This window comes from Crotalus tigris, unplaced genomic scaffold (genome assembly GCF_016545835.1).
Source record: "Crotalus tigris isolate CLP2741 ecotype Arizona unplaced genomic scaffold, ASM1654583v1 scf7180000018278.843604, whole genome shotgun sequence".
Lineage (NCBI taxonomy): Eukaryota > Metazoa > Chordata > Lepidosauria > Squamata > Viperidae > Crotalus > Crotalus tigris.
Window position 1 is genome coordinate 788,673 of NW_024096920.1, and position 23,693 is coordinate 812,365.

The 23,693-nt window shown below is 42.5% G+C and overlaps 2 protein-coding genes across 6 annotated transcripts in view; both read right to left on the reverse strand.

Annotated features, from left to right (window-relative positions):
* The window catches only part of PWWP3A (PWWP domain containing 3A, DNA repair factor), a 41,176-nt gene extending 30,874 nt beyond the window's left edge, over positions 1-10,302 (reverse strand). For 3 of the 5 annotated variants that reach the window (XM_039349507.1, XM_039349506.1, XM_039349503.1), the window contains exons 1-4: positions 9,725-9,878; positions 6,461-6,576; positions 4,110-4,198; positions 2,842-2,912 (exon numbers count right to left, since the gene is read on the reverse strand). In XM_039349507.1, coding sequence (XP_039205441.1) covers positions 2,842-2,912; positions 4,110-4,198; positions 6,461-6,523 — 223 coding nt within the window. In that variant the 5' untranslated portion in view covers positions 6,524-6,576; positions 9,725-9,878. Of the gene's footprint in view, positions 1-2,841; positions 2,913-4,109; positions 4,199-6,460; positions 6,577-9,724; positions 9,879-10,149 lie in introns of those variants that run through there. The other 2 variants (XM_039349504.1, XM_039349505.1) reach the window with 2 other exon arrangements.
* A 10,272-nt stretch (positions 10,303-20,574) lies between these two features.
* The window catches only part of LOC120310720 (calcium/calmodulin-dependent protein kinase type IV-like), a gene marked incomplete at its 5' end in the record, with an annotated part of 33,567 nt that continues 30,448 nt past the window's right edge, over positions 20,575-23,693 (reverse strand). The window contains one exon of the mRNA XM_039349453.1: positions 20,575-21,848. Coding sequence (XP_039205387.1) covers positions 21,555-21,848 — 294 coding nt within the window. The remainder of the gene's footprint in view (positions 21,849-23,693) is intronic.

Consider the following 23,693-nt stretch of genomic DNA (forward strand, 5'->3'; position numbering starts at 1 on the left):
TGGGCAGGGAGAAAACAACAAATGCTTTTTTTAAAACAAACCTAGAAATATGTTATGGCTTTTTTGCTAAAGGAAGCCAAAATATTAATATGGATTTATTAATTGAAACATATAAGAATTAAATAAGGGTTGAAGGGATGTCTGGAAGAGTTAAGAGAGAGGAGATATGCTAGGTTCGTTAATAACTGTGAAAGAGAAAATCAGAAATCATTATATTTCATAACTTCAGTTGTTTTTTCTTGCACTTCTTTCTTTCCTCTTTTTTTCTTTTCCCTCTTTTTCTTTAGATTTGCTTTTTACTTTATGTAAAATTCTCAATAAATACCAATAAGTAAAAGAATTTGGATGACTATCAAAGAAGTAGAATAAATTTATGAGGGAGAGCAGATCAGTCAAGAGCTTAGAGTCACTTTGAATCACAAGATGGACAGCAAATAAATTTGATAATAATAATAATTATCTATCTGGTGGTTCAAATGCCAAATCCAGTCTGGCCATCTGGCTGACTGTGCAATGAATCAAAATAATAACAACCATTATTATTGGTCAAATGCAAAAGACAGTTTTACTTGGAATAGCTGACACCCTGCAATGATATTTATAACACCATCAAAGATCAACATCTGCCTATCTCAGGTCTTTGGAAAGGACTTGATAGGTGGATAAAAATGCCAAATATAGTCTGAACATCTGGCTGATTGTGCAACAAACCATAATAATATTGATCCTGAAGATTCAAAATTATCCCCAAGCTTGCAAAATTGCAAATGCCAGTTGCCTAAGAAGAACAGAGGGAGAACATTAAAGTTTCATCTCCTGCTTAGAGTAACTTTGGTCTCAGCCCTAGTCTCTTCATAGGTTGGTTGTGGGAAAATAAGTAGAGGGAGTATTAAGTGCACTCCCTTGAATTGTACAGGTAGTCCTCAACTTACGACCTCAACTGAGCCCAAAATTTCTGTTGCTAAGTGAGTCAATTAAGTGAATTTTGCCTCATTTTACAACCTTTCTTGCCACAGGTGTTAACTGAATCACTGCAGTTGTTAAGTTACTAACACAGTTGTTACGTGAATCTGGCTTCCCCACTGACTTTGCTTGTCAGAAGGTCGCAAAAGGGGACTACATGACTCTGGGACACGGCAATGGTCATAAATGCGACTCAGTTGCCAAGCAGCTGAATTTTGATCGGGTGACCATGGGGATGCTGCGAAGTGTGAAAAACAGTCCTAGGTCACTTTTTTTTCAAAGCTGTTGTAATTTGAATGGTTACTGAATGAATGGTTGTAAGTCAAGGACTACCTGTGCCAATACCCTACAGTGTGGGGGGGGGGAATTAAAATGCACCTTAGCTTGAACTAGCAAGGCTACTTTTTGCTCCCTAAATTATTTTCTCTTACAGATAGTCCTCAATTTAGGGCCAGTCCCTTAGCCACCATTTTAAGTTCTGATGAACCTTCCTGGGGAATACTTATGAGCTGGTTATGAAATTCTGATAGCCATCTTCCCCTGCGGTCACATGACCACACTTTGAGTGCTTGACAATCAGCCTGCATTTATGGCTGTTTGCAGCACCCCATGATTACGCGGCTTCGTTTTATGATGTTTTCGCCAAAAATTGCCATTCACTTTCAGTAAAAAAAAAAAAAGTCATAAAATCAGGACGTGGCCCATTTTACAACAGTGATTGACAGACTCCATTACAGTCATAAGTTAAGGACTACCTATACTGAGTTTATATGATCCGCTTGGTTCTCACCCAGTTTATTCTTTTACTCTTAAGCTGCCTTTTGTATACAGGTGGGGTCCGAGGTTAAGAATAACCGAGTAACAGAATTGGAAGGGATCTTGGAATCTTTAGTTCAACCTCCTGCTCAGGCAGGAGACCCTGTACCAGGGGTAGACAACCTTGGCTCTTTTATGACTCGTGGACTTCAACTCCCAGAATTCCTGAGCCAGCATGGCTCAGCTTGGAAACCTCTCCCTGTCCCCTCAGCGTGGCTGGCTCAGGAATTCTGGGAGTTGAAGTCCACAAATCTTAAGAGAGCCAAGGTTGCCTACCCCTGGCCTATGCCATTTCAGACAAATGGTTGTCCAGTCTCTTCTTAAAAACCTCCATTGCTGGAGGAAGTATTTAGTTCTATTCCTAAATCTGTTTTTAATCTGTCTTTAAATCCAATTTGTATGTAGGTTGGAACTGGCACTTACAAATGGACTTCCTTTTACTAAAACAGGGTGGATGGTGGTGTCCTTCCTCAAGCCAACAAACCGCTGAAGCCACACAATGCTTTCAGGAACTGCTGAAAACAGGCTGTATATTAAAAACACACAGCTTCAGTGAGTTCCTGCAAGCCTAGTGTGGCCTCAGCAGCCTGTTGGAAGGGGAACATTGTCTATCATTTTTCGTAATAGACAGCCTATTCATATCTAGGAGGTGTCCTTAAGTTTAATCCATTCTTACATTTTCAAAGAGAAGGGGAAAAATAACATACGCACAAAAAGTGCTATAACAAAAAAGTAAAAAAAATATCTCCTGCAGTCCCTTAGGAACGATGACATCATTTTATCCCTGAATATGTTCCCAACCCCTTATTCCTTCTCTTTAGACTTAGATCTTTTACAGATGCATATCAGTGTTATAAAACAAAAAGTACAGTGAGAAGTTTGGCAAAGAAGACACCTACACACAAGAGAATCAAGAAAACTGTTTTTAACAGAGTTTGCCTGTCTTCAGCTACTTAAGTCTAGCTCGAGATTTTTGTGCCCCTCCTTGTCTAGATAACTTAGCAAAATAGACAACATGCAGGATTTCATGGTCACAGCTGAACAAATAAAAGAAAAACATACCCAATTTATCTGCAATATCTTCAATGCTTTGAACTGTCAGAGGCACAATATGGGCAACACGCATGGTAACCCTTGAAAAAGGGAGAAAGAACAGCATTAAACTTTTGGTTTTATGTGGTCAAGAATGCTTTAGTGCAGTGGTTCTTAACCTGGGCGATATTGCCCCCCAGGGGCGACGCGGGGGCGAAGGAACAAAAAGGGGGCGATAAGGGGGCGATGGAGTGAGACATTTTGGGGACACTTTTGAGATTTTTTCATACAATGAATCGCTGTATATCTGATGGAGGGGGAAGCGCTTTCGAAACATCGTATGCTGAGTGGCTCTGTAAAACATTTTGTATTGTACTTTTTTAGCGTGCACTCCAGTTTGATATTATATTTTCTTTGTGTTTTTTTAATCCTTTTTACAGTGTGTGTGACTATATATACGTTCCTCGAATCTTAATTGAGTTTCAGCGTTTTCATCTTGAAATTCTTAGTTCCTGCATTGCGGTTTGTTCTTATACCCTTTATATATATATTTTTTGCGTCTTAAATTTCACTTGTAATTCAATCATTAAATGTTACTGTTTTTCTTTTCGGGCATTTCACTTTCTTGCAGTTGAATTTTGTTTTCAGTGGTCATTACATTTAAGTGTCTTGAATAAACAAGATAATAATGAAATACATGTATCACGAAGTTTGGGAATAAAGTGATGGGTGGCACCAAAATTTTTTCACACAGTTGAGATATGGGAAAAAGACTGGAAATAAATTATTTGCATCGATATGTCCTGATGACAATTTTAAAGAAAACAAAACGAGTGTTTGCATAAATTGAAGAATTATTTCCTATGTTGTGATTGAGAGGTTATGTTGGGGGAGGGGGGCGATGACAACCTCCTCATTGGCTCAAGGGGGGGATTTGTTCAAAAAGGTTAAGAACCACTGCTTTAGTGCAACAGCTGTGATATTTTTAAATAAATTAGACTTCTAACCCTAAACCTCTTGAGGAAATCAACATCACCACCTTTCCTAATCTAGCATTGTCTTTGATAGGATTACAACTCTAAGATTGCTTGTCAACATTTTGCCAGTTATGACTATTCCTGTTTATCCCGAATAACATCCCAAAAGGAATTTATTTCTTTAAAAAAAACAAAAAACCAGAAGGGAGATTAGGACCTGGGGGCTTTACTGGATTTATTTTGCAAATCAAAGTCAAATCTATTGGTGAAATAGACATATAAAAAAACAGCGCTAACAGGCTGCAAATCCAGAAACTTAACTGTTTATTTTCAGCAATAATTTTGAGCCGAATGGAACCGAGCTTCTCAGGAAGTAGTCGCCCTCTGGAACTCTGGCTTCTAGACAAGATCTGGAAGGTGGAAGAAAAAATATGGATTTTTTTTTTTAAAAAGGTGCACATCCAAATTCTGACAAATAGAAAACCCACAAAACTGCAGCAGAGAAACAAAAACATATTTCAATTGTGAGAAATGCACAAGATAGAGCAGGGCTTTTCAACCTTTTCACCCATTGTACCACTTTTAGGATATGGCAATATCCGAGTATCTCCAGTCGCCTAGCAAGGTGTCAAAAACTTCCTCCTGTCCGAGGTTTCCATTGTTGTGAGCATTTCTGTTAAGGATTGGCAGCGGGCGTGGGATGGGGGTGGGTGTTTGGTTTTTATTCCCACCATGTGCTGGGTGGTTGCAGCAGGTTTTGGTCACTTCACATGACCCTGGGACACTGTGACTGTCATAAATATGAATCAGTTGCCAAGCATCTGAATGTAAATCACAAGACCCTGGAGATGCTGCAACATTCCAGCTGATCGGCGCTTCTTCTGGGCTCAGCAGAAGCACCAGGATCAGCGCCGAGCTCCAGCTGGAGCCTGGCACTGATCCTTGCACTACCACTGAGCCCTGACAGCCCCGAAGAAGCGTCGATCAGCTGGAAAGCGGTACTGATCATGGCACTTCCGCTGAGCCCTGACAGCCCTGCAGCTCCAGCCATCTCTCGCTCAGGCTTGTGCGGTGCTGCCACCGGTTCAGCTCATTCCCCTCCCCTGCTACCACTTTTCTAGGATGGTCGCGTACCACCTGCTAGGTGCCAATGTACCACAGGTGGTACCCGTACTACTGGTTGAAAAGCCATGAGATAGAGCACTGAAGTTGAGGGTTGGTTGTTGTTGTTTTTTTTTTAAAAAAAACAAACGTCCTTCAGAACTCTCAAAAGCCAAAAATTCTCCCTTCCAATGCAGGTGTGGAAGAAAAAAATCCTGAAAATTGAGTCTATCATGAGAAAATAATCAAAAAGTGGGGAAGAGGATGTGATACTTTAATCAGATTCTGAATTACCACTGACATTCCAACAGAAGTGAAAATGTAGAAGACAAGGAAATTCACCAGGAGACTCTGTGTATACATATAATTTTCTTGGCAGCAATATGAGCAATACAAGAGTCAGTCTGATCTAGTGGTTAAGTTACCAGGCTAGAAGCCAGGAGACTGTGAGTTCTAGTCCTGTTTCAGGCACAAAATCCAGCTGGGTAACCTTGAGCCAATCACCAAGTACTAATGCTGCCTTAGCAGTGGCGGAATTCAGCTGGTTCGCACCACTTCAGCAGAACCGGTAGCTAATTTTTTGTTGCCCAGGCTCAGAATGGACTTCCGGAAGTGGCATCCACACAGAGAACGGGTTGTTCACATGTTTGAATCCACCACTGTGACTTATGCAACAAAACTGGCTGGGTGACTTTGGGCTAATCACTCTCTCTCAGAGTGAGGTGGATTGTTATTATTGTGGAGAAAATAAAATGAGGAAGGACTATAAGATATATTCTCTGCCTTGGGTTACTTATAAAGTAATAAAGGTGGGACAAAAGTCAAATAAATAAACACAGTGGCTTGCTACAACCCTCACAACTTGGCTAATGGCACAGCTGGTTCGCCTTTGCAGAAGTCTAAGCAGGGTGAAGCCTGGTTCATACTTGAGATGGGCGACCATTGTGAAATCCTAAAATTAGTCTGGACTTGGAAGCCAAACAAATATATAAGTACATAAATAAATGAAAATGTATCCTAGAAAGCAGAGCCAGAGACCACTGTATGATTGCAATCTAGAATCACCTCTGACTCAAGGGAATTTTTTTCTTTGTATTAAGCTATCACAAACCATGACTGCACTATGACGGATATTTGCAGAAGAATCAGTTGCGTGTCTCCTACATCCCAATGTTATTTACCATTCCCAAATTATGGACAACTGGGTTGGAAGTGACACCCTTCAAATGGGAGGAAGCCTTTGAACCAGGGGTCTTCAAACTTGGCGGCCCTTTTATGACTTGTGGACTTCAACTCCCAGAATTCCTCAGCCAGGCATGCTGGCTGAGGAATTCTGCGAGTTGAAGTCCACAAGTCATAAAAGGCCCAAGTTTGAAGACCCCTGCTTTTAACGTAACAGGGTGACCTTTTGCCAAACTGGGGTTAAATATAGTTTGCAACCAGAGCAAAAAAAAATCCAAAACCAAATACATTGAACTGCTACCTCAGCTCGAATGGGTAAGGTATTTTTAGCCAATCTGGATATGTCTCTTTCCCAAATCAGAAATAATCAGGGTTGGCCCATTACATACCTGTGCTGGCCATAGCCGCTTTTTCCACTTGCAGAAGACATATTCTCCTTCACTCATCATCATCTTTGTTGATGTCAGTCAGGGATCCAGATTCAAGGCTTGCTAGCAGAGATGTTCTAGATTTCAGTAACAAAACGATAAATCATTGTACACGTAGTCCTCGACTTACAATGGTTTGTTTACTGACTGTTCAAAGTTACAATGGCACTAAAAAAAGTGAATTATGACCATTTTTCACATTTATGACCGCTGCAGCATCCCTGTGGGTACATGATCAGAATTCGGATACTTGGCAACTGACTCACATTTATGACGGTTGCAATGCCCCAGGGTCAGGTGATCACCTTTTGTGACCTTCTGACAAGCCAGATTCACTTCACAACTCTGTTACTAACTTAACAACTGCAATGATTCACTTAACAACTGTGGCAAGAAAGGTCATAATATGGAGCAAAACTCACTTAACTGTCTTCCTTAATGACAGAAATTTTGTCAATTGTGTTGTACGTCGTGGACTACTTGTACTCCATTCCATAAAATATTCGTCATTTGTACTATCCACAATAATTTTTATTCTACCTTTTTTCTAGATTGGCTCTTTTATGACTCGTGGACTTCAACTCCCAGAATTCCTGAGCCAGCCATGCTGAGGGGAAAGGGAAAGGTTTTCAAGCTGAGCCATGCTGGCTCAGGAATTCTGGGAGCTGAAGTCCACGAGTCATAAAAGAGCCAAGGTTGCCTACCCCTGTTCTAGATCAGGTCCAAGGAATTCCACTAAGAAAAATATTTATTTGTTCACAGTGATATTCCAGAAAATATTTAGACTATTTAGAATCATAGAATCGCAGGTTGGAAGGGAACGTGGAGGTCTTCTAGTCCAACCCCATGCTCAAGGCACACTTTATACATTCTGATCAAATGGTTGCCCAGTCTACTCTTGAAAATCTCCAGTAATGAAGCACCCACAACTCCAACAGGCAAGCGGTTCCATTATTTTATTTGTATCCCGCCCTTACTATTTTTACAAATAACTGAAAATGATGCACATAGCCAATACACCTTCTTCCTCCTATTTTCCTAACAACAACAGCCATGTGTGTGTTAGGCTGAGAGAGTGACTGGCCCACTCAGCCAGTTGGCTTTCATGGCTATGGTGGGTTATTTGTTAACTTCTTAAATTTTGCCTTAGTTTCAGGTTCAATCTTTCTTCTTTCTTCACCCATTGCTTCTTGTCCTGCCCTCTAGTGCAGGGGTCCCCAACCCCCGGACCGTGGACCAGTACTGGCCCGCGGCATGCCGGCAACCAGGCCGCAGAAACAAGCAAAGCCCCATCCGTGAGATGCAGGCAGCACACAAAAACACACACCCTCCAATCTGTGGAAAAACCTCTCTCCACGTAACCGGTCCCTGGTGCTCAAAAAGTTGGGGACCTCTGCTCTAATGCTTTGGAGAACGGGTTCACCCTCTTTTCTCTGTGACAGCTCCTCAAGTACTGGATGACAGCTATTATGTTACCCCCTAATCCTTCTCTTTGATTTGCACCACAGACCAGCAAAGGTTAGGCTGGAATAGAAGTGATTGGCCCAAACCCATTAACTGTAATATGTTTGGCCAAATTGCCCTGCAAGATCTTTGATTAGAGAAGATGAATCTAAACCAACTCATTCTGCCTGTAACAGTCCAAGCAACGGACAGCAGCACCAACAGAATTCTGCCTACTTAAACTGGCTGATTTGAAAACCAAGAGGATTTCATTAAAGTTTAGATGTCCAGTAGGAACCCCAGGTACTATGCAGAGATATAACCTTTGATTTTTTTTTTAGCCTCACCTTTATTATTTTTATAACACAAGGTAGCAAACATACCTAATATGTTTTCCTCCTAGAAAAAAAATAGAAACTTAAGAAGAGGAAGGAGAATCTGTATGTTTGCCTTGAGTTATAAAGAAAAAAGCAAGATAAAAATCTAAAACTTTCACAAAGCCAAACGGATAGATATTTGCACAGTTTCGTGCTGGCTAAATGTACCAATTGGTGTAAGTGGAAGGGCACCCATCGATTAATTACACACATTGCTCTTCCATTTGGAAAGCAGCACGTCACCTCTGGAGTCCCCACTGAGCATTATATCAGAAACAAATACACGAGATGAGCAGTTATATAAATTTACCAAATAAACAAGAAGAAAATATGCCACTGGGGTAAAAAAATATGCGCACCGGGAAGGCCAGTTCATGCGTTAAAAAATAGGGAAGCAACAGAGCACTTTAAAATAATCTCATTTACTTTTCAACTATATCATGCAATATAAATATATAAAGATAACCCTCGTTTTAGCGACCAGCATTGGAACTGGCAATTTGGCGGGGGAAGCTGAGCAGCCACTAAGTGAAACCACAACTGGGCCCATGATTTTCCTTTGCTGTACATCCCTGCAAAGGTCATAAAAGCAAGGACTGGTGCCACTTTGACATCCCTGTCCTAACTGCAACTGGCTATGTCTGAAGCAGTCACTAAGCAAGGACGATCTGCACTAGTTTCCATGAGCCGGTGAAAGAGGTATAGTATGTTGTACTATTGAGACAAGGGGGCTGTTGTGCATTTAAAAAAATGCTTTAATTTTTGTTTAAATACCATTCTTTCCAGCCAGAAGGGCTATGCACACCCACATCAGAGGAAGCTGAGAGAAAGATCCACCAATGTTCCTCTACCTTGGCCATTTAAAGAGGTGTGGCCTTCAACTCCCACAATTCCCCAGGTTGAGAATCACTGAACTAACATGTGAAATGAGTTCAAAGGGACTGTCCCCCCCCCAAAGATGAGGCCAAGGTACCCCTTAACGCAGAGGTGGGAAACTATGCCCCCTTTATGATTCGTGGACTTCAACTCCCAGAATTCCTGAGTCAGCAGTGCTGGCTCAGGAATTCTGGGAGTTGAAGTCCACAAGTCATAAAAGGGCCATCGATCTCCATCCCTGCTTTAACCACGGGGCAACCCTCCATTTTGGGATTTCCCCCTCTCTAAGGACTAAAAAGAAACTACCCAAGTTACTGCGGAAGGCTGGAGAATCTGAGGTAAGCAATCCACCCCCATGAGTGGAGCAGGAGAGGGAAATAGCCACAGGTTAGCCATATTAGGGAGAAGGAGTCCTCCTCTCTATCCATGGAAGCAGCCCCCTCCCCAGGGCAGTCACCGCAGCCCTTCTTTTTTTTCTTCCTTTTTTTTTTCCGACCACAAAATTGGGGAGAGCGGGACTCGAACTTACCACACCCAAAGCTTCGTCCTCCTCTTCTCGGTCGCATTTGAAAACTGCAATACATAGCACCGCCCTTTCCTCTCCGCCCCGCCCCCCTCCTCCAGACTGTTGAGGCCGAGAACTGAGGCTGGCCACGCCCCTCCGTCTTTTCTAGTTGGGCCACGCCTCTTTGAACCTCACTCAGACTCTGCATTGGGTGCGGGTATCCCGTCCTTTGCCTTCCAGCTCTGGCGCTTCCGGATTCTTCTTCTTTTTCCTCATTTGCCACTGGAGTCTCCGCCCACTTATCAGAGCTGAACCAATCGTCTCGAAGGATTGGTTCCCTCCCTTCTCTTTCCCCTCCCCCAAACCCTTGGTAACAAGTCAGATACAACGCAAGGGGCGGGGCTAGCGATAGACACAGCACATGGCACATTTGAGGGGACAAAATGTACCTGCGCGTTTGACAACAGAGAGATAACTCAATCCAATGGGAGGCTGTCCTTCCTTCCCTTTCCTTACCACCAATCAGAATGGAAAGCGAAACGTCAATCTTGGGCTCAGTTTTCCCTCCCTTCGCTTCTGTAACGACGGCTGGCCCTCCTGACCTTTGCTCGAGACACAGCTGTTACGCGCTCTTTGCGGAGGCGGCTCGAGACCAAACAGCCAATCACAAAAGCCCTCTGATTATGCGTTGCCTCCTGAATGGACGCTCCATCCATCACACCCGCTGTATTCCCGCCCTACAAGTTCTTTTTTTTTTCTTTTTCCGTTTTTCTTATCCCGTTTATTTTCTTAAAAGTGAACTTTGGGGCTTGACACTAGCGTGTTGAGGTTCATGCAACACAATGAAAGGACAATTAAAAGTAGAGTTGCTGCAATGCAGCAATACACATTACAATAACTTTATGTGCACATTACAATAACTTTATAGAAAGTTATTGTAATGTGCCAGATTGGGCATTTTTGGACTTATGAAAAGTCCAAAATGCCAGGGAATTTCTAGAAATTTGGCACTCTGACAAATCAGCCATCAATAGACACACAGACATTAACAACATCTATAGACTATTAAAAGAGACAATCACCCAGCCCCCAAGAGGTTAACTCCAAGGTTAACTTTGTTAGAAACGTGATTAAAACACTAACAAAATTGGATTGGTAAGAAAAGAGTTTATTCTGCAGAAAATAGAAAAAGCAGTTTGCAAAGTGCAGTGCATGTCTAAGACGCTTCCAACACGAAGTTCTAAATTAGAGATCACACACAATTGTTCAAGATCAAAGCATTACATAGACTCCTAGCGCGACCAACTTGCAGTTCATTTGAGTATGATATGTCAGTGTTTCAGTTATTACCTACTTTAGTGGTTTTAATGCAAGCATTACAGTTATTAGGGTTATCTGTACTTTGGCTTTTGCATATGCTCCCAAAACCTACTACTACCACTATAATCCATATCTTAATTACTCCTTTAACCAAGGTCATATTAAGGTCTAACATTATCCCAATTCTGTCCACCCCTGGAAAAGTAAATTTTCCCTTTTTGTTTTAACACCTCCATCTGTAACAGGGGCTGAGATTGGTACCAGTCTTCGATGATCACTATATTACACTCTTCTCCACAGTCTCTGTGTATCGGTGCACAGTCTGGACAATGGTTACAACAACAGCAATTACATCGAAGTCCACGAGTCATAAAAGAGCCAAGGTTGCCTACCCCTGACTTATGTCAACTGTCCGACTAGCGAATTCACACTGACGAATCTTTACGGCTTAGAGGTGTCATAAAACAGAGGTCCCCATCCTTTTGGGCACCAGGGACTGGTTCTGTGGAGAGAGGTTTTCCATGGACCGGAGGGTATGTGTTTGTGTGCTGCCTGCATCCCACAGATGGGGCTTTGCTTGTTTGTGTGGACCGGTTGCTGACATGCCGTGGTCTACTACTGGTCCCCGGACCTGGGGTTGGGGACCCCTGCCATAAAAGACAAACTTTATTGAATACACATCTCGGTACTGAAGAAGCAAAATAAATTCTGGTTTCCCCGTGTGAAAATCTGATTAGTTAACAGTAGTTTTCCAAAAACTCCACCCACCAAGTGTTCACATTAGTCAATCACACTTCTTTGATTTGATATGAGAACAGTCCACTTCTCCATCAGACACCTGTTTTTGTGACCTTGGTTCTCAGGGTCTGTGGACGGCTTTTTGAAACTCCCGTTTCGTTCCCAAGCTTCCCCTCCCCCGTGTTTCTATGGCAAGGTGAGTAGTGACAGAGGTTAGCAAGCATCTTAGAAATTCAATCTTGACAGCTTAACTCTTAGAATGAAGCTTTAGTCCTAGTTCTAAATACAGGTAGTCCTCGACTTACGATCACAATTAAACCCAAATTTTCTCTTGCTAAATGAGACAGCTGTTAAGTGAGTTTTGCCTCATTTTACCACCTTTCTTACCACAGTTGTTAAGTGAATCACTGCAGTTGTTAAACTAGCAATACAGTTGTTAAATGCACCTGGTTTCCCCATTGACTTTGCTTGTCAGAAAGTCGCAAAAGGTGATCAGATGATCCCAGGACACTGCAGCAGTCATAAATACGAATCAGTTGCCCAGCATCTGAATTTTGATCACGTGATCCTGGGGAGGCTGTGACAGCCATAAGCGTGAAAAACTATCACATAAGTCCCTTTTTTTCAGGTCTGTTGTAATGTCAAAACCCAAATGAATGGTTGTTAAGTCCAGGACTACCTGTAGTTCAAAACAATCCTTGCTAAAAAATTTTACCCCTGTGAACTCTCCCAATAATCTCTCTCTCTCACACACACACACACACAAACACACACGCACACACAGGGCAATCATTTGGGATTCTAATCAATGTGTTTATTTTTTTTTCTGATTAGCCCTAGATCAGTGGTTCTTAACCTGGGTGATATCGCCCCCCAGGGGGTGATTTCATTTTTAAGGGGGCGATGAAACGAAAAGGGGCGATGTGGGGGCGAAGGAATGAAAAGGGGGCGATATGGGGGCAATGGAGCGAGGGGAGGCTTGGCGATGCAGCTGACGGGCAGGGGATTCCGCAGATGCCCCGTGGCCCGACTTGAGCCTGGGGACGGCAGCACCACATGGGACGGCCTGCCAACATGACCGTGAGCCAGGGCATCCCCACAGGCCCAGTGGGCAGCGGAGCTGGGTGCCTCCAGCGGCAACAGGGGCAACAGGGGGTCTTCTGCTGCCTCCTGACCCCCCCCTCCCCGCCCCTTCAGTGCCCTCTGCCTTTTGTTCTCTCTCCTCACCTGGAGAAAGAAGGGGGAGGGAGGGAGAGGAAAGAGAGAAAGAGCGAGAGAGAGGGGAAATAGAAAAAGAAAGAGAGAGAGAGAGGAAAGAGAGAGGAAGCACAAGTGCCTCTCTCTCCCTCCCTCCCTCCCTCCCTCTCTCTCTCTCTCTCTCTCACACACACACACACAGAGAGAGTGGGGGGACTGGCAGACCAAGATCAGAAAGAGGGAGAGAGAGGGAGGGAGGGAGAGAGAGAGAGAGAGAGAGAGAGACCCTTTTGACATCTAAAATGAAGATAACACTGAAGATATATATATAAAATAAAGGTAAAAAAGGATATATGTGGTGTTATCTTCATTTTAGATGTCAAAAGGGTTTTGCGGTTCCCAGTGTTTTGTTTTCAGTGGTCATTACATTTAAGTGTCTTGAATAAATAAGATAATAATGAAATACATGTATCATGAAGTTTGGGAATAAAGTGACGGGTGGCACCAAAATTTTTCACACAGTTGAGATATGAGGAAAAGACTGGAAATAAATGATTTGCATCATATGTCCTGATGACAATTGTAAAGAAAACAAGTGTTTGCATAAATTGAAGAATTATTTCCTATGTTGTGATTGAGAGGTTATGTTGGGGGAGGGGGGTGATGACAACTTCCTCATTGGCTCAAGGGGGCAATTCGTTCAAAAAGGTTAAGAACCACTGCCCTAGATAATAAAGATAGCCATGGTGGTTCACAAAGAAAAAATGAATCTAAAATTAAAGGGTAAGCCAGGTTATTTTAAAGATCAACTAAAATATAACCCAAGAAAAAACAAGGTTTTTCAATTCTCCAGAACCCGCTATCAGGTTAAATTGAACAAGCAAATGGTAGGAAAAGAAATAGTAGTAATTAGGAAACAGGAACGAACCCTGCAATTTAAGAAAGTGGAGGTTGCTGATTGCATGATTAAAGACCTGGTAATGTTGCAGATTATTATTATGTGAAGACCCCACTCCCTGGAGAAGGCTCTCGTGCTGGGAAAGATGGATAGAAAGAGAGGAAGAGAGGAAGAGAATGACCAGCAGTAAGGAGGAAGTACTCAAGTCATAGTAGTGATGGGGGCACCTTTAAAGGACCAGGTGGGGGACAGGCCCTCCTGGAGAAAATCTAACTATGTGGTCATTAGGATCAAAAATGACTATCTATCTATCTATCTATCTATCTATCTATCTATCTATCTATCTATCTATCTATCCATCCATCCATCCATCCATCCATCCATCCATCCATCCATGTATCTGTAGCCCTCGGCTTATGACAGCACCCAAGCCCAAATTTCTGTTGCTAAGTGAGATGGTTAAGAAAGTGCCCCAGTTTACAACTTTTCTTGCCATAGTTAGGTTACTAACAGGATTGTTAAATGAATTTGGCTTTCCCATTGACTTTGCTTATCAGAAGGTCGCAAACGGGATAACACGATCCTGGGACACTGCAGTCGTCATAAATACGAATCAGTTGTCATTTTGATCATGTGACCCTAGGGATGCTGCAATGGTCATACGAAAAATGATCATAACTCACTTTTTTCAGTGCTGTTGTAACTTCAGTCACTAAATAAATTGTTGTAAATCGAGGACTTCTATCTATCTATCTATCTATCTATCTATCTATCTATCTATCTATCTATCTATCTATCTTTCATATTTCTTAACTGCCCCTCTCCCTCAGAAATGGCATGTAACTAATCAATGAATAACATGCCTTATTTTAATTGTGATACTTCTGACACGAATAAACAATCAGTTAATCGGTCAATCAGTGCAAAGACTCTTTTCTTTGGAGAAATCTATAATGCTGGGAAAATTGGAAGGAAAGAGATGATGATGACCAGCATCAAGGTGGATATATTCATGTTGGAAGTAAAGTCTTCATCCTGGTTCATCCAAGCCGGGAATAAATAAGCAACATGGCGACTGCTTTGGGAAGATAGTTACAGTTTATTGAAGAAGCAGAAAGATGGTTCTTGCAGGAAAGACCAGAGGAAAGAAAAGAAGGACCTGGGCAGTAGGTTTTTATACCCTCTCTAGCCTTTTGTTTGGAAGTTTCCTGTTCCTGTGGCATGAACTTTGAGGCTATTTCCTGTGTCACGTATTCTGACCTGAGTCTAGGTGTGATTCTTTGTCCTATTATGTCCCATCTCAGGTGGGATATACTGATTTTAGGTTTTTTGTCTTCTGGCTCCAGCTTTCTGATGGTTTTACATTTGCATTTGTATAGGGCTGGCTCCTGCCTGGGGCAAAGAGAGAGAGACTTGGGGGCTGGGTTGATTTCTGCTTTTAAAAATCCTTTTGCGGAAAAATATAAAATATATTTTTCTGCCCTTTTAATATTTCCTTCTCTGGGGGGCTCTGATTTCCCACATTCAGTTACAGTGGCAATGGAGTCCCTATTGGAAGATCTGGTAAACCAGGTTAGGGACAGGTGATCATGGATCCATCTAAGTGGTCGTTAAACATTGACGATGGTGCACCATCATAAAGGTTTTCCTGTTATTCTGATAAGAGGCAGGATGGAATGAGTACAGGTAGTCCTTGACTTATAACCATTCATTGAATGGCTATTTGAAGTGACACAGCACTGAAAAAAAGTGACTTTTTCACACTTAACGACGTTTGCAGCATCCCCATGGTCGCATAATCAGAATTCGGATGCTTGGCAATTGGTTCATACTTATGACGGTAGCCATGTCCCAGGGTCATTTGATCAGCAAAAGTCAATGGGGAAGCCAGGTTCGCTTTACAACTGTGTTGCTGACTTAAGAACTGCAGTGATTCGTTTAACATCTGCAGCAAGAACAGTTGTAAAATGGGGCAAAACCCACTTAACTGTCTCGCTTAGCAACGGAAATGTTCGGCTGAATTGGGGCCGTTAACTGTAAACGTTGCACAGATAGTATTTAGCCTGTGAAAAGGAAGTGAAGGCTGGTTCCCATAGCTCTGGAAGGACAGAAACTGGCAGTTTGATCCAATTTCTCCCTTATGAAGATGAAGGCTCCAAAAGAGAGACTAAGGCAGGGGTGGGGAACCTTGGCTCTTTTATGACTGGTGGACTCCAACTCCCAGAATTCCTGAGCCAGCACTGCTGGCTCAGGAATTCTAAGAGTTGAAGTCCACAAGTCATAAAAGAGCCAAGGTTCCCCACCCCAATGGCTCTCCTGCCATTAAAAGGAACGATACCCATGTGTGAAATGGTTGTATCTGAAGCTCCTTGCATGTGAAGGGTGCCCATGCTGGATCAGAAATATTTTTGTCCAGGTTAACCAGACACTGTGCTCCCAGCTATGTCTACTCCAAAAGAAGCAAATCAACAACAACAACAATTTAACAAAAAGCACAACACAAACCTACCTGGTTTCCTTAAATCACGTCCACAATTTTAATCCCATAGAGTTTCTTGGATTAATGTATTTATTTTTAACACGTAACACGAAACAGCATCTTGGTTAATTGAAAACGTAATTGTATTAACAAGCCCTTTAGGATTATGGTCTTCATAGGAAGCATACAATTTTTCAGAGATGCATTTCCCCATCCTTTTATTAACCCATGTAAACAGCATGTCAAAAATCATTTGCGACATTTATACCGCGCTTTCCTTCCAGTCATTACCCAGCTTTAAACAAAGCTTGTGCAGTGGTATGGTGAGAGTGTCCACTTGAGCTGGAGGGTAAATACAGGCAGACCTCAACTTATGACCATTCGTTTCACAGCCATTCAAAATTATGATGGCATTGAAAAAAGTTACTTATAACCAGTCCTCACACTTACGGCCATTGCTGCATACCTGTGGTCACGTGATCAAAACTCGGTTGCTTAACAACTGTCATGTGTTTACATTGCCATTTGCAACCCTCTCAGGGGGCTTCCAAGAAGCCAAATCCTTGCTTAATGACCATGGCAAAAAAAGTTATAAATCAGGCATGGCTCACTTAACAATGATACTGCTTAGCAACAGATTGTGGTTTGTAGAGGAATTTGCACGTGCAGCAAACTGCCATGCATTGCCCCCCACAAACCTCATAACCTTTTGATACCCCTTGTCCCAAGGAAGCAGCCAAAAGAACACCCCCTTTTGACTTAATATCTTACCCACCTAAATAAATAATATGCTTTAAGTTCCCCCTTATCTCTTCCTGTCTTTATCTCTTCTTGTCTTTATCAGTTCTTTCTCCTTTTCTAATTTACCTGTATTTGTTTTTACCTGCTCTCAACAGGTAATGTGTTACTAGAAAATAATTGCTTATATGAAGGAATTTTTCAATTACCTTATGTCAACAACTAAAGGTTAAACTTCTAAATGTAAAATGTCAGCAGTTAATGGTAAAGCCTATGTATGTAAAAACTATATAAGAAACAATAAACTCAGAGTTAAAGAAGCTGTGTGAAGATGTGTCATGCAGCTTCAAACCTCTGCCCAAGACATGCCTGAGTCTTTTTCTTAGCATCGTTACAGTGGTTGCTAATTGTGGTCGTAAATTGAGGACTACCTGTATAGAATTCCCTAGATCCAATCTAATATTTTACCTTGTTCACCGTATCACATTTCTTGTAGCATCCCAGTTAACCATCTGGACACAAACCAAGTTTGATCAATACACTTACTTGGTCCCCCACCCACCTGCCTTCCATTGTCCGCTTGTTTTCAATTTCCCATTCAAACATCTGCTTACAGTATAACTGAGTATCGTAAAATGTAGATTGCTTTCCACGGTTCTCCAGTTCATCCAGCAGCACAAAGCGGATAAATATTTCAAGATCGAAGGCAGCAGCACAGTCTCTTTACAGCTGTTTTTTTGGGGAGAACAGAAATGATTTTTTTCCCACCCTCTGAGTTTGAATGTCTCAAGTCTGTGTTTGAAGTTTAAGTCCAACGTTAAGCAACAGACTTGAACTAGAGCCTAGCCCTTGAATTTCTGGCAATATTTCATTTGAAAATATTGTGTTATTAGTGCTTATTGTTAGAAACCGAGGCAATGTTCAAACCAAAATATGTCTCCTGGCAGTTTGTTGTTGCACTGAAGGCAATTGTCATCCAAATTGGAGCATCAGTGATCTGTTAATAATAGGTGCTTTTCACACAAGTAAATTAATTCTAAAAGAGTTGTAATTTTAAGAAGAATATTTCAACCCACTTATTTCTTAGGGTAGGTGGGTGAAAGGAACACCAACCTGTTTCTCAAAGAGGTCATTGTGTCAACTGTCCCACTCAGTCATCTAGCAAAGAAAAAGAAAGCAAGCACAACTGGTCACAAAGCTCTCAATGTCTCTTTTCATGTGCAGCCACCAGAACGGGCGTTTCACAAGATGGAAGTCCAAAACGCCCTGCAGTCTTAGTGTCGTTGCTTTGTGAGGGCTGATGTGGCCGTTTGTGACTGCAAGACACGCTGACTTCCAAATGTGTAACAGGGCACCTTTTATGAAGTGAGAAGGCCATCCCATTAACCCCGGTGAAGGGTTGATGTCGTAGTGTTTTGCCCACATACATCCCAATTTTTAAATGCTTTTCACAAGATTGTGATGTCCAGTGAGATAATAACCGAGTCCCTTGTTCTGCCATTTCTATGAACGTCTTGACTTTTGCAGAAGCGGAAACTGAACATTGTCTGGAAGTTACTAGTTGATGCAAAGTCTCTCAACCAACCGTCTATGGAGATTCTCAGTCATCCAGGTCATAGTTATCCCAAAGATGCTTTTTCACGAGGCAACTGGACTTTCTTGTTTTTCTTTGAAGACGTTTCGCTTCTCATCGAAGAAGCTTCTTCAGCTTCTTCAGCGCTGAAGAAGCTTCTTGGATGAGAAGTGAAACATCTTCAAAGAAAAACAAGGAAGTCCAGTTGCCTCGTAAAATAGCATCTTTGGGATCTCTCAACCAGCCTTGTTCTGTTTTGTTTTGTTGCTTAAATACAAAACTGTGAAGCAATGGCAAGGAGAGTAAATAAATGTTTCTTGCAGAGCAGTGGGGAAGAGAGCTATCTGTGTCCACAAGCTCCATTTAATTCTTCCAGTTAAAGCGACAGGTTCAGATTGCTCTTGGCCCATATCAAGCTAACAAAAATATCGTTTATCACTTTGTCCCTTTGCTTTTATCAAGCCAGCATTGTTGATCCTCATATTTTAAGTTCTTAGAGGTAATGAACACTCTTCTGATTACTCTCTTCTCAGGTGCCCTGCACATTGTGTATAAAGTAAACAAACAAACAAAAAAAAAACTTCCAAAACTTGAGTCCATTTTGGGGTGCGATATTTTAAGAAGGATGTAGCAAATTGGGACCAGAACAACAGAGTTGGAAGGCATCTTGGGGGTCTTCTAATCCAACCCCCACTCGGGCAGAAAACCCTATATCACTTCAGACAAATGGCTGTCTAATCTCTTCTTTTAAAAACTCCAGTGTTGGAGCACCCACCACTTCTGGAGGCAAGCCACTCCACTGGTTGATTGTTCTCACCGTCAGGAAATTTCTCCATAGTTCTAGGTTGCTTCTCTCCTTAATTAGCTTCCATCCGTTGCTTCTTGTCCTGCCTTCAGGTGCTCTGGAGAATAGGTTGACCCCCTCTTATTTGTGGCAGCCCCAGATCAAGTGGAGGGCAAAGGAGTCAGGACGAAGTGTGGAAATAGGTCCTGTAAGGAACAGCTGAAAGAAATGTCGATCTTGAGTTTGGAGTAGAAGAAGATAATACGGACAGGAACGGCTGGATAAGCATTCTTCAAATCCCTGAAGAAGGCAAATACTCACTTTCTCTTTGCCCAGAAGACATGACTTCAGGAGTTAAAGTTACAGGGGCGAGCCTGTTTGGAATAGTAGTTGAATGCATCAGGTTGAGAACTAGGAGACTAGGAGTTCTGGTTCTGCTTTAGGCAAGAAGCTAGCTGAGTCACTCTAAAATAGACATTTTCTTTTTTTTAAGAGCTGGGGGCCATAATATACACATAATGTTCAGATGCGTAAGAGCCATTCTGTCCAGGATAACGATGTGAAGGGGATGACACCAGATCACACCCTGGCAGAATGAAAATATTCTTATTTTTCTGAATTTGGGGGAAGCAATGAAGGATTTTTCCCTGGTTATATTTGGTGAGTTCCCTTGCAGGACCAATATTTGACCATCTGCAGGTCACAGAGTTCAAATGCAGTTCAAACGCACTCTGCAGAGTGAAGACAGGTCCAGAACTATTTCATGTGGAGAAATCGCTTTTCTGTGGGCGGACGGTTTTGCTGCAGTTCCTTGCTCTTGGAAGGAGACAAAATTTGGGCCTACCAACAAGAAAATAATTCAGAGAAGCAACAGTGACGGCATCTATTTATTGGTTAGAGCAGTGGTTCTCAACCTTTTTAATGCCGGGACCCCCAACCGGTTGTAAGTCGAGGATTACTCAACCGGTCGTAAGTCGAGGACTACTCAACCGGTGCAGCACCGTTTGCAGAATGGGACTTTTGGTGGGCTCAGCAGGGCAGAGACAGCCTGGACAATTCCTATTGGCTTTTGAAAGCCAATAGAATTAGACTCTATTCAAGAGAGTCTATTCTATTGGCTTTCAAAAGCCAATAGAATAAAAGGGAGTAGCACAGCTAAGGAAAAGGGGAAAAAAAATGGCGGACTGCGTTGTTTGGCGACCCCCGTCAAATGGTCGTTCGACCCCAAATGGGGTCCCAACCCACAGGTTGAGAACCACTGGGTTAGAGGGTGCATCTGGAGGCTGCCGTTCCTTAATGTATTCCATCTGGCTCACAAACAGTTGGGAAAGTCACTGAATTCTTAGAGAAGCATCTTATACTTCTGGGTATCCACAGTTCAAAGTTATTCGTTGAATGGAAAGACTGCAGCAGCTTTAGAGCAAATACTCTGAGTGCAGAAAGCCTCAAATTCAAAGACGGCGCCTGCAGTTAAAAGGATCTTATGTAGCAATAGAAGAAAAGTTCTTTCTCCCCCTGCTTCTCCCTGAATTATTACTATGGGATTTCAAATAGAAAAGAACAAATAAGCTTGCTGCCTTCTGATAGATTTGCCTTCTAGGGAGCCACCCAGAATATTTATACAATAGAAATAGTTTGAAATATACATACATACATACATACATACATATTCATCTGATTTCTAAACTACCTGGCTCCCATACAAATGCATCTATTCTTATCCTTTTGCTGTATGCTTGTGTGTACAAAGACACACACACACACACACACAGAGCAAAGATAATAAAAAACATGGATTTCTCTGCAAAACAAGACAAACTGCTCTTCAGCTGCCTACCCTTAGTGCCTTCCCCAGTCTGGTGCTCTCCCCCCAAAATTGGATCATAGCTTCCATCATCCCTGGCTGAAGATGATGGGAGCAGGAATCCCATACAACCAGAAGGTGCCAGGTTGCAGAAGATATCCCCACAGCACTTTCTTGTAATCTCTATTAGCTTTCTGAATTGCTCTCTCAATCTGGCTGGTGGCCTTTGACGGTCATTGTTAGAATTTGGTCTATTGGTGGCGATGACAGACTTTATACTCCTTGAGTTGGTGACAAGAGCAGCATGCTGGTGTTTCGTAGCATTAGGTTTTGCAGCCGGAACCGTTAAGTATCACCACCGGGGCTGCGGGACTCTCGTTCTGGAAGCCTTCGAGCTTCTCGACCTTGGCTAAAGGGTTGTTTATGGCCATGGCTTCTTCTGTATCAGTCTCCATTTTCTCCTCCTCGTAAAGGTTCTCTGGGAGAAAGAGGTCATTCTCTGCTGAGGGAGCTGCGCTGTCCTCTTTGGTAGCATCTTGATGGCGCTCATTTCTGCATCCCTCGTGGTGGCTGTGGTTGCCGAGACGGCTGGAGGCAACCACTGCTTTCACGGCAGCCTGTGTATGTTGGACATGACATGACAGAGAATGACATTGGTTTGAACGTATGTGTCTATTATTATAAAGGAGCTTGTAAAAGGAATGTTGCTGGCGAGAGCTGTTAATCTCCTTGGCTAGCAGGGTTTTATATATTTTATATCTATGTTATATACATAGTTTGGTCTAGTATAGAGGTAGGCAGCCTGGGCTCTTTTATGACTCGTGGACTTCAACTCCCAGAATTCCTGAGCCAGTCGTGCTGAGGGGAAAGGGAGAGGTTTCTAAGCTGAGCCATACTGGCTCAGGAATTCTGGGAGTTGAAGTCCACGAGTCATAAAAGAGCCAAGGCTGCCTACCCCTGGTTTAGTAATTAAGGCGCCAGGCTAGAAACCTGGAGGCTGTGAATTCTAGTCCTGCCTTAGACATGAAAGCCAGCTGGGGTACTTTCGGCCAACCACCGGGAGACAGTGAGCTCTAGTCCCACCTTAGGCATGAAAGCTAGCTAGGTGATCAGGGCCCAATTGCCAGGAGATGGTGAGTTCTGTCTCTCTTTAGGCACGAAATCCAACTGGGTGACTTTGGGTCAGCTACTCTCTCTCAGCCCAACCTAATTCACAAGAGTGTTGTGGGGGGGAAAGGAGGAAGAAAAAAGTATTAGATATTTTTTCCACTAAGTTGTATTTTATAAAAATAACGAAAAGCAGGCTATAAATTAAATAAATACATACATATTATTGGCTGTTTTTAACCGAGTTTTAATTCTTAGACACCCTGAGTTGCCCCTCTGGGTGAGAGACAGGACTACACAGGCAGTCCTGATTTAATATCCACCCATTCAGCAACTATTTAAAGTTATGATGCTGCTGAATGAGGGATGAGGGTGAGGGACGTCAGAGCCCCAGAGAAGGAAATATTAAAAAGGCAGAAAAATATTTTTCCTCAAAAGGATTTTTAAAAGCAGAAACCAAACCTGGCCCCAAATCTCTCTGCCCCCAAGCAGTAGCCAGCCCTATACAAATGAAAATGTAAAACCATCAGAAAGTTGGAGCCAGAGAACTCAAGAAGACAAAGAGACTTAAAATCTGCATACCCCACCCAAACTCTAGGAGTCATTAGCCCCATCACCAGGGAAGCAGGATATGACCTTTGGGACATAATAGGACTAACCCATTACCATCAAGTATACCAGAGAGGCACACCTAAACTCAGGTCAGAATATGTGACACAGGAAATAGCCTCAAAGTTCATGCCACAGGAACAGGAAACTTCCAAACAAAAGGCTAGAGAGGGTATAAAAACCCCTTGCCTATGTGCTCAGCCCCTCTCTCCTCTGCTCTTTCCTGCAAGAACCATCTTTCTGCTTCTTCAATAAACTGTAACCATCTTCCCAAAGCAGTCGCCATGTTGCTTATTTATTCCCGGCTTGGATGAACCAGGATGAAGACTTTACTTCCAACAATTGGTTCTCCTAGTTGGGCCATCCCCACGGTCACATATTCACTATCTGGATGCTTGGCAACTGGCTCACAACTATGATATCACAGCATCCCATAGTCATGTGATCACCATTTGTAGCCTTCCCTGCCAGCCTCTGACAAACAAAGTCAATGAAGAAGCCAACAGGAGGTTGAAAATAGCTGCTGTGTGACTGTGAATAATGAATGGTACATGGGAATGATCTTGAGGGATGAGGGGGAAAGGATGCTGTTTAGAGGATGATCAGACAAGAAGGAGAGGAGCCCCCAGTGGCTTAATGGTCAGAAAAAAAGAGTTAGGAAGGACCCATCCTAATGGATCAAACATTTAAAAGTGATGGTGGGAAATTTGTATTTTCAGACTTGCAAGATTGATGTCAGCCCGTCC